Below are 12061 nucleotides of genomic sequence, written 5' to 3'. Positions count from 1 at the left end.
AAGCCTTGTCAGAGAGTAGCAAGCCTCTACCTGTAGTATCAACTGAAACCACATGTGGGGTAGAACTTGGACTGTCTACCCCCACTCAGCAGTTAGAGGAACTGTACCCATCCACTGTAGGGATGGTGTAGAAGACGTCTTAGTGCAGAGTCATGACATTTATCACAGTCTAGTAATAAGAAGGGCGCACACACACACACACACACACACACACATACACATTGTAATGTTAATGGATGTGCCATGAAGAATAGTAATGAGGCTTTCATACATACCGCAGCCAGGGAGAGCTATCACTTAAGTGTTAGTGGAGAGCTGGAACTTTCATCCCTCTCCACCTTACCCTTAAGAGTCAATGGGTGCTGAGCGGAAAATCTGGACCCTCCCCTCCCCTAGCAGAGTGGAGGTAATATCTCCCTCTCTACTACTGCAATATTGTCAGAGGAAGACAGCTAATAGAGCAGGTTTAAATACAATTCATCATAGTATAATCTCTAAAATGTCCAGGTAAAAATAAAAAAAAAATCCTTTGTCACACCAAGAAACAGGAAGACATCAAATTGAATGAAAAAGACAATCAACAGATGCCAGCACTGAGATGAGAAAAAATAATGTTAGAATTACATGACAGGTATTTTTAAGCAGACATTATAATAAAACTCCTCCGAGGAACAATTAGATATTTGAGACAAGTAAGAAAATATAAATATCCAGTAAAACACAGAAAGTCGTAGCAAGGAAACAGAAAATAAAGACAAATGAAAAATTTAGAACTGAAAAATATAGTAACAGACATAAAAATAATTAACAAATATGTGCAGTAACAGAATGAAGGAAACAGAATGAAGTAATAGAATGACGAAAGAATTAGTGAACTTGAAGATATGACAATGGAAATTACCCAGTTTGAACACAAGACAAAAGAGCTAAGAAAAAAAAATATGAACAGAGGATTAGGGACCTGTGGAATTATAGTAAAAGATCCAGCATTCATATTTGTGACATTCAGAAAGGAGAAGAGAAATAGAGGACTAGAAAATACTCAAATAAACGGCAGAACATTTCCCAAATTTAGTGACAGACAAGAGGCCACAGATTCAGGAGACAGAATGAAATCCAAACAGGGTAAACCTAAGGAAATCACACAATACATAATGGTCAAACTCGCAAAAACTAAAGACAAAGGAAAGATCTTGAAAGCACTGAAAGAGAAATGACAGCTTATCCATGGGACAAAATTTTTTAATAATGGTGGATTTTTCACCAGAAACCATTGAAGCCAGAAGGAAGTGGCTCCATTCTCAAGGCCTGAAAGAAAACAGCATTCAACCCAAAGTCTTATACTCAAAGAACATATCTTTCAAGGATGGAATAGCTACCAACACATTATAGATTGAGGGAAAACTAAGAATTTGTCATGAGCATACACCTCGAAAAATGGCAAAAAATGATTTTTTTAAACAGAAATGAGATGATAAAAGAAGAAATCTGGAAAATTCAGGAAGGAATAAAGAACAACAGTAAGCAAAAATAGTAAAACAGATTTTTCTTCTTCTTTTGAGATATCTAAATTAGGTTTGGCAGTTGAAGCAAAATAACACTTATTATGATTCCAATTATATAGATAGGAAATAATAATTAAGAGAATTATATAATAAACAGGAAAAGGTAAAAGAATATAAAGGTAGGTAAGATTTACAAACTCCACTTAAATTGGTGAAATACCAGTAAACTGTCATAAGATGCATATTTATAATACCTAAAGAAACTACCAGCAAAAAGTATACACAGAGATGCATTCAAACACTACATAAATCAAAACAAAATTCTAAAAGTCATTCAAGAAAAACACAGGAAGGTGGAGAGAAAAAGAGAAATAAAAAATGGAGGTAACAAACAGAAAACAAAAAATAAACAGGCATTTGAGCACCAACACACCGATAATTGCCATTACATGTAAATGGTTTAAATAGACCGATTAAAAGAGATTGATGAAGTGGATTTAAAAATAACTGTACTATTTACTGTCTACAAGAAAATCACTTCAAATATGTGATATAGGCTGGTTAAATGTATGCAAATGAAAAAAATGACATTTCGTATAAATGTTAATCAAAAACACTGAAGACTGTTTATATTAATATCAGATAAAGTAGACTTCAGAGCAAATAAAACAATCACAGACAGAGAAGAACATTATGTAATGACAAAATGGCCAATCCGCCAGGGAGACATAGCAATCCTAACTGTGCATGTACTAAACAACAGGGATACAAAATATATGAAATAAAAACAGAGAGAACTAAACCAATCCACAAATATCGTTGTAAATATCAACACCATTATTGAGCACCTACTATATACAAGGCAGTCTGCTAGTATTGGGAATGCAGTGGTGAACAAGAAAGAGACAGGTCTGACACTCACGAAACTCGTAGTCTATTGGGGAAGATAAATATTAGTTAATTAATTAGAAAATTATATAACTTGCTAGCATGATAAATTCATCAGAGGAAACCTCAAAGACAAAGGTTTAAGCCCTCATTCAAAATTTTAATACAAATGATAAGTAGAGAAATACATAACTCTCAAGCTATAGAATTTAACAGAATCTGTGGTTCTACTGTTGCATTTCACAGAGATAATAAAGACATTTATGTTAACACAGAGGAAGCTGCAAACACTACCCACAGCTGGACAGGAAAATAGAATTCTTCAGGTGCCTCTCATGCTTTGTTACTCCTCATAACGTTATTCACACTGACTCGATTCCTACATTTTCTGTTGCTCCCCAGTTTCACTTGGGAGGCTGATAGGACCTCAAAGTGTGTAATATAAACACATTATAAAGAGGTTCAGGATGGAAGAAAGACTTACTCCAACATGTTAGAAATCACCACACTGAGAAAGATGTTAACTTACCACCGTGTAGATCTGATGCTTTCGTCTTTTAGCCAGGTCAATTATGTTTACTCCATTGTAGTAAAGGTTTTCAATACATCCATGGAAGTTTTTCTTTAAAAAGGTTCCAGGTTTTCCTGGTACTGGAATTCCTCCAAAACTAAGCTTTATGAAGAGAGAGAGAAAAAAAATCAACTCTTAGTTATAAGCCCCGAAGGAGTAGGAAAGAAAAGAGAGTGAATTTTAGTAGTTTCAATTGTATGTGTGAGCCAAGTGGCTCAAATAATTATAGATGCCACTTGATTGCACATTTAAAAGGATACTGATTAGCCCACATAAAAATAACTATAATTGCTTGCTTTTTAAGGGCTTATTTTACAAAACTATTTCACTTCCTTTCTGAACCTTTTTAATACCAAATAAAACAATAATTTATAGAAGGTGAAAAAAATAAAAGAAAATCAACAACGTTATATTTATCTCTGGTCCAAACATCTGGGATAGTATGGCCAAATGGGAGCCAAGGGACAAACATAATATACCTCAATTCACCCGGAGGGAGACCTAGTTTAAAAGTCTGCATTGTAGCAAAAGAGCCTATGTACATGATTATATCCAAATTATTTTCTATAAAAATGAAAGATAGGAAATAATGTAAATATGCCATACAGTTTCTTTAAAGGAAATGATAAAGAATTAGTATGATAGAAGGTTACTTAGTTGTCGATATTGGTGTTTACTGAACACGTGATAAAATGGCAAATGAACATAATATTGATTGAAAAATGCAAGTTGTAATTGGGTATAATGTATGATGTCAACAACAAAAATTGTTCTTACAGTATAAACTTGGAGGAAATGCACTGAACTGTTAATTATGGCTGTCTCTGGGAAGAACATGAGATATTAGTTTTTGCATTATTATTAGTTTTTACCACTTTCTTCCAGTAAAATACAAGTTGATTTTTTTAATACATTTTTTAATGTTTATTTATTTTTGATAGAGGAAGAGACACAGCATGAGCGAGGGAGAGGCAGAGAGAGAGGGAGACACAGAATCCGAAGCGGGCTCCAGGCTCTGAGCTGTCAGCACAGAGCCCGACAAGGGGCTCAAACTCACAAACCATGAGATAATGACCTGAGCTGAGATCAAGAGTTGGGAGCTTAACAGATTGAGCCAACCAGGTACCCCTCGAGCCAATTTTTATACATGTTTCTCTTGTTTCACTGTCTTTGTAAAAACTTCTTAAATTCATGATATAGAACTTTGCAAAAACAAAACAGTAATTTTTATGTATTTCCTGAGTATATACTATACTGATTCTGACAGCACATCACATTAAAGAGATATCTTTCTACTCCTATTTTACACATAAATCATTTATTAGCTCATTTGTTTGTTTATTCAAACTGAGAAATGAATGCTGTTTTATCCATTGGTTTTTAAGAAATCCCCATAAAATAAGAATACAGGGTATTATATTGAAACTTCTGATAGGTTCAATTATATTAATAGATCATAAATTAATAGGCTCTTTGATTGAACCACACGTGTGCTTCATTTGACCTGAAATACACGTGCTCATACTTTAAATAGTAAATCAGTTTGTGCTGTAATTTTCATCTTTTGTCAAGTATTTAGATCAAACCTAGATTTGTCTCTGAGAAAAACTATGGGAATGTTATCTTTGACTCTATTTAAGAATGGCTCATAAATCTTGGGAAATACTGTGGAAAACTTAAAACACCAAGGAAATTGTTCAGTTCACAAATATTTTGTGCAATTCTTTGTTTGATAACTTGTATAAAATCTTCCTTCTTCATTTGTTGCAGTATTCAAATATTTTCAATTTGAATCAGTTACATTAAAAAAGATCCATTTCTGTTTTCTACATTGTTTCCATAAGTCAAATTTATAACGTAAGAACTAAATGGAATATTTGTCATTTTTAATTATTTTTTGTAAATACATTTTTTTTGGGTGCTGAGCAGTTTAGGTCCACAATGGAACTGAGAGGAAGGTACAGAGGTTTCCATCTACCCTCTGTCCTCACCCATACATAGCCTCTTTCATTGTCAACATCCTTCACCAGAATGGTACATTTGTCTTAACTGGTGAACCTCACATTATGATCACTCAAGTTCACCCTTGGTGTTGTACATTCTTTGGGTTTGGACAAATGTATAATGCCATGTATCCACCATTACAGTATCATATAGAATAGTTTCACTGCACTAAAAAAACCTCTGTCCTCTGCCAATTCATCCCTCTCCCGTGCCCCCCAACTACAACCCTTGGCAACCATTGATCTTTTTACTGACTCTGAAGTTTTTCCCTTCCCAGAATGGCATACTATTGGAATCATACAGTATGTAGCCTTCACAGATTGGGTTATTTCAATTCGTAATATGGATTTAAAGTTCTTCCATGCCTTTTCATGGCTTGATAGCTCATTTCTCTTTACTGCTGAATATATTCCATCTGGATCTACCATAGTTTATTTATCCATTCACCTACTAAAGGACATCTTGGTTGCTTCTAAGTTTTGGCAACTACGAATAAAGCTGCTATAAACATTCATGTGCAGGTTTTTGTGTGGACATAAGTTCTTATTCATTTTTATAATTTAAAACATATAATGATACTTTTTTAAATGTTGGCCACCTTCCTCAATTTGTAAAAATGTTTTTAACGCTCTACTTCACTCAGTTGTGATTTAGGAAAATAAGAATTACAGGAAATACTTGAAAAAGAGAGAAAGTGGAAAAAACACTTTTTTAAATAGAAAAAAAATTAGTGTTTGAAAGATTTGGGGTAGAGAAATTTATTTTAGAAGTCAAGTAATATAGAGTGTACAATCTTCTATAAAATTGTAATTTTCAATCACACTAAGGACAGCAAAAGCTGTTTATAGCCTGGGTGGGGGATTTTTGGAGAAATTTGGTAGAGACAAGAGACAAGAGTATAGTTAGAAATCAGTGTAGGCCCTGTTCTTTGATTCTCTTCAAGATTGAAACCTGCTGAGGCCTGGGGGACAGTCATATTGATCACAAGATGGATTTTGGAAAGCACAGAGGTATCTCCCCCCCTCATTCCCACAACAGTGATGGCTAAAGTCTATTAGAGATGCCTCTAGTTCAGCAGGGACCCAGAGCAAACTTTGCCAGAAGGGAGACAGACTATCAATGGCTGAGGGAAATAATACAGAAAGGTGTGAGGGTTCTTCACCACAACCTGGTTATTCTAGTATAGTGTGAGGTAGGCTGCTGAGGGTCTCACAGGCTAGGGGATATGGATGGACTGAGGATGGTGGTTGGACCTGGAGGTCTGGGAGAGGCCAAGTGACCAGACCTCAAAGCATGAGCCCATTGCCAGTACCATGGACAGCAACTGTAGAAGCCAACCCTTTATCCCATACTGCCTCTAATGCTGGAAAATACACAGCCTCCCTCCCCCACCCCAGCCAGTGATCTGCCCAGGGAAAAGGGAAGAAGAAGAGGAAATAGGAAACATCAATATAACCCAATACTTACACAGTGCACTAAGTCTTAAGCAGGCATTAACTAGTTATCATTTATCATCCGGGTTGGATTTTTCTGCCGTCAAGGGAAGCAGGGCCTGATAAGCATGTCAAATTCAGTTGGGGAGAAGAAACAAAATGATATTTCTGCACATTTGAGTGTCGGTGTACATTTTTTGACCTCTTATATTTTCAAATTTTTCAGGTAGCTGAAAATTTGGGATTATAATTATACTATTGAATTATTGTTTGTTGTAAGTTAGAATGGAAAAATGTGCTTCATATATTGATTCTTTCCTACACATATAGTATTGATTTTATATAAATACTTCATAAACCCTTGTAGGCTGTACTTGGTATGTGTTTATTAATTCTGCATTAATAATTCTGTTCCTCAGATCATTTACATTCATATTTTTATCTGGTTTACCAAAACTGTGAGAATAAAAATTAAAATATTATTCTGGACAATGTTTCTGTCCATCAAGCCATTCACACTAAGTTCACTCTTCTTCATGACCTGAGATGGCCAAATTATTTGACTATTATTTGCAAAAAATGAATATTGATCATTCTCAAACTATTCTGCTTACTTCAGCTGGCATCTGATTGACTGTCACCCAAGTTCACAACACTGACTTTTCTCCTTTAATGCTGCCCATTAGTTCATTCATCTGGCAGCAGAACTGGAAAACTAATGATCACTTCCTTTAGTCTGGCTCTTGGGCATCTATCCTGGAACTGCCACACGGGCAGCTCATGTAAGGGTAGTGTTAACAAATATCTAAATAGTAGGAACAGATAGTTGTTTTTTTTTTTTAATTTTGTATTTGATATTTTACTTGATACATACATCTGCCTAGCATAAGTGGGTATTTTTTAATGTTTGCTTATTTATTTATTAGAGAGAGAGAGAGAGAGAGAGAGAGAGAGAATAAACGGGGGAAGGGTAGAGAGAGAGAAAGACAGAGAATCCCAAACAGCCTTCACCCTGTCAGTGCAGAGCTTGACATGAGGTTTGAACCCACAAACCACAGGGTCATGACCTGAGATGAAATCAACACTTGGACACTCAACAGAATGAGCCACTCAGGCACCCCAGTATAGGTGTTTATAAATAAGGACCACAATGATTATTATTTTATGATGGCCTTTATCTTCTGATGTTAATTTTTACTTTCAGTGGTATTATTTTTTCCAACCCTGCTTTTTCTATAAATTTATGTGGTGTATCTTTGTCCCCGATTCCAAATTTTTATTAAAAAAAAAACAAAAAAACACTTTTGTTTATTTCTACAATAAGTGTGTTTCTTGTAAACCACATATGTATGGTGTTTGTTTATTAAAGCAGTATGAGACTACTTACCCCCTGTGGAATTGTAGATAATTTTTAAATTTATTGCTGTAATTATTAATATTATCTACATTGCTGGGGCGCCTGGGTGGCGCAGTTGGTTAAGCGTCCGACTTCAGCCAGGTCACGATCTCGCGGTCCGTGAGTTCGAGCCCCGCGTCGGGCTCTGGGCTGATGGCTCAGAGCCTGGAGCCTGTTTCTGATTCTGTGTCCCTCTCTCTCTGCCCCTCCCCCGTTCATGCTCTGTGTCTCTCTGTCCCAAAAATAAATAAACGTTGAAAAAAAAAATTTATAAAAAAAAAAAAATATTATCTACATTGCTTTATTCTATTTTATTTCTTATTTTTTTATTGTCTCTTACACGTTTTTGCTATATAGACTCTGCAGTGGTTACTGTTTTATGAAGCTGACTTGGAAGACAGTCACTAAGATCACCTAGCTTCTCAAACAATGGCTTTGAATCAGTTTCTTTTTATTAATTTTTAACTTTTCTAAGTTTATTTGTTTCGAGAGAGGCAGACAGTGCAAGTGGGGGAGGGACAGAGAGAAGGAGAGAGAGAATCCCAAGCAAGCTCCACATCACCAGAGCAGAGTCCAATGGGGGGCTTGAACCCACAAAACCGTTTTTTTTAATGTGAAATTTATTGTCCAATTGGTTTCCATACAACACCTAGTGCTCATCCCAACAGGTGCCCTCCTCAATGTCCATCACCCACCCTTTCCTCCCTCCCACCCCCAATCAACCCTCAGTTTATTCTAAGTTTTTAAAAGTCTCTTATGGTTTGGCTCTCTCCCACTCTAACCTCTTTTTTTTTTCCCTTCCCCTCCCCTATGGGTTTCTGTTAAGTTTCTCAGAATCCACATAAGAGTGAAAACATATGGTATCTGTCTTTCTCTGTATGGCTTATTTCACTTAGCATAACACTCTCCAGTTCCATCCACGTTGCTACAAAGGACCATATTTCATTCTTTCTCATTGCCAAGTAGTATTCCATTGTGTATATAAACCACAATTTCTTTATCCATTCATCAGTTGATGGAAGAACCCCCAAAACCTTGAGATCATGACTGGAGCTGCAACCAAGAATTGGAAACTTAGCCAACTGAGCAATGCAGGTGCCCCTGGATTACTTTCCATGAAGCACAGATTGTTTTGTTTTGTGTTTCTTCTTCAGCCCCAACTTGCTCTAATTTTGTTTACTTAAACTATAATAATGATTATTATTAATCAGTCTTCCTACTTTTTCCAGTTTGAAATTCCTTTTTAAGGTATTATGTTATGTAGCAATTTGTCAGGAAATTGCATAAATTTATAAATTATATCAGTGTTCATCTCCCTTTTCACAGCCAAGTGTTTAAAGGCACTGCTTCAGGAACTTCTCTGGCTGGATTCAAGGCCATATCTGTTTCGTACTTTCTGTGGGACCTTGGGAAAAAGACATAACTTCTATTTGATTCGTGATCCTCATATACAAAATGAGGGTAATGATGATACTTCTGTCACATAAACAACTTAATGTGACTGGGTGTTGTGAGAATTAAAAGCTTTCCTATACCTGAAGGGTTAAGAACAGATCCTGGCATAAATGCTTACTGTTATCAGTGTCGTTCATACTGAAGAAACTTCTCAGTTAAGAAGTTTTTCCAAACTGTCATTTTGTGGCATTAGATTCAACAATTTCTGAATGAAATCTATATGGACAGTAATTCCTTTAATATTTTTCAGTCTAAAGGTTGTGATAATCTATATTGATATTTTATTCAATAGCAATTCAAGAGAGTGACTTTTGTTTTGAATTAATAAACAGACTAACTTTCCCCCAACATCCAATAGAAGCCTCCTTCTGGTTTTTAGATTCTCAGAACACTAGAACTAAATACATTGTGTTCTCCTTTAAAAAGGCTTATTGGTCAGTTCTAGCTTTCCATTTATATTGAGTGGAAAAAGAAAAAGAGAGATATGTCTTGCTAGAATTTTACGGTCACTGACTATTTTCATTTGTTTTCAAATTAGGAAGACTAGTAATTATATAGTATTATAAGAATAGTAATTAAAAATCTGTTATCACTTGTTCTACAGGTAGGGAGGATATCTTCTCAGGGTCATGTTCTACATTTTTAAATTCAGTCATCATTCTAAAAAGTATTGTTTTTGATTTATTTCTTTTTTTGATTTCCTGAATTTCTATTCTAATTTTTTTCAGTTCCTTAAATATATGTGTTGTACAAACTATTATTTTTATTGCCCCACATATCATTATTATGTTTACAATTGCCCATATATTTCCTTTAAACTTTAATGAGTCTCCTTAAATTAATCTTTGCTTTCAAGCCAAACCTTGCTGTACGCTATGAACCTCTTCATTCACTAATTTCATTGTGCAGGATTCTTATGATATGATCCTTCCTGTCCATTCAGACTCTGGCATATTCCACCTTGGGGCAGATATTGATGATACTGAACAGAGATATTTCAGAGAGCATCATCTGTATGATGTTGCCCAAAGGTCTTCAGTATATGGATCGCAGAGCTGGAAACCAGCTTCTATTAGTTCATGGGCTCATAACGCTATATAATTGTTACAGTGTAAGGGGACCAGATACCCTGAACCAGTTCTTTCCAAATAGCCTTTGACAAAATGACATTTTTAAAAAATATTTGTTCAATTAACACCATCTCAGTGATGCCCACCCTGAACAACATATTCAAAACTGTAACCTGTTTCTGTCTGTCTTTGACCTTCCAATCTATTACCTAGATATATTTTTGCATGTGTCATCTTACTCACTACGTAATTTACTTGTTATATTTACTGTTTATGGTTTGATTCTCCTGCTAAAATGCAAGCATTATGAGGGTAGTGTCTTTGTTTTTTCTCTGACATCTTCCAATATTCCAAGCACTTGAAATGATGCCTGATATATAATATATGCTGAATAAATATTAGCTGAATGTTTTGGAATCATCTCTCTAAAAACATTTCTCAAGGACACAGACAATATCTCACTCATTTTTGAATATTTAATGCAAGAGGTAGGATTAAAACCTAATAAATCCAACAAATATTTGTTGAATTGCTTCAAAAAAAGGAACACTAGCGATTTACTTTAAAAACTGATTTTGCCTTATGATTGTTCTTTTGCTTTGGTCAATCTAGCCCCTTTCTTTGCTTACTTTTCTTGTTTGTTTGTTCCTGCCAAATTGCATAGTGTGCCTTTCATTGATCTTATTGGGCAACAAAACCGGGGGTTCGATTGTAAAGTTCCACTCACAGTCTCAGTGTCTTGGGCAACATAGTCCATCTGGTAACCTGATGGGCTTGCTGGTGTCACAGGTGGGCTTCAACTGGATGAGTCCCAGAAGAAAACCTGCTTTGATGTTAAATGTATGAGGTCCAGAATCTGCCACTCTCGCTTCCTTTGATCTCAGTCCTCTTGTTTGTCTGGGGTTTGCTTCTCTTTTTAAATCTTTGATGTTACTTCTATGGCATTGAGTTAACTCCTCTTTATTGGCTTTTTCCCTGGCCTAGTTTAAATTTGAGAGTCTTCCTGCTTGGAAGATTCCTTTTTCTGTCAGACTGAGATTTCTGGTACTTTTGAAGTTTCCAGTTTGTGAATGTTTGTCTCACTTTTGCTCTGATAGTCCACTTTTTAACAAAGAGTGGATGAAAATAGATTCAAACAGCTGTCTTCTTTTTCAACCATTACAACTTGCACTGGTTTGGTGCTTGGTGAACCATGGGTCGAGTTGATGGCTACTGGCTTGGTGCTTGGTGAACCATGGGTAGAGTCAGTGGCCCTTATGCAGGAAGAGCCCATCACTGACTTTTGGAATGTTCTCAAAGGTTATGAGTTTCTGCCATTTGAAATGAGACCAGAAACCCCAATTTTCCCATGAAATCTTTTGATTTTTAAACAGTAGCCTGAATTTAAATAGTTAAAAAAAGAAAAATACCAAACTGGCCACATGAGATAATAGCATCCCAAAATCTTTCCCAAGGACACCATCTTAGGGCTTTTTCTCTTCTATTTGACTTGATTGATGACTCAGTTTGTAACTTTTCTGGAATGTTTGATCTCTTTAAAAGGCATACTGTATATATGATGTCTTATTTTTGTCACTACTTTAGGGTCACAAATGAAAGGATATAAAAGGTTACATGTTCATCAAGAATTACCTCTTCTTTATTGTTTCCATAATCTAGTCTTTTATAAATTCCCAGTGTCCCCTCATTTCTGCACAAGAAATGCCCTATGTCTGTGTTGCTGGGGACAGAAAGCGAGT

At 35.6% G+C, this 12061-nt stretch overlaps 1 protein-coding gene across 1 annotated transcript in view; it reads right to left on the bottom strand.

Moving 5' to 3' along the window:
• The window catches only part of CNTNAP5 (contactin associated protein family member 5), a 796934-nt gene that overhangs the window by 389846 nt on the left and 395027 nt on the right, over positions 1-12061 (bottom strand). The window contains exon 7 of the mRNA XM_047871013.1: positions 2923-3066. Within this exon, the coding sequence (XP_047726969.1) occupies positions 2923-3066 (144 nt within the window). The remainder of the gene's footprint in view (positions 1-2922; positions 3067-12061) is intronic.

Source organism: Prionailurus viverrinus, chromosome C1 (genome assembly GCF_022837055.1).
Source record: "Prionailurus viverrinus isolate Anna chromosome C1, UM_Priviv_1.0, whole genome shotgun sequence".
NCBI lineage: Eukaryota > Metazoa > Chordata > Mammalia > Carnivora > Felidae > Prionailurus > Prionailurus viverrinus.
The sequence above is the reverse complement of the archived record's forward strand: the minus strand, read 5'-3'. Positions and strand labels throughout refer to the sequence as shown.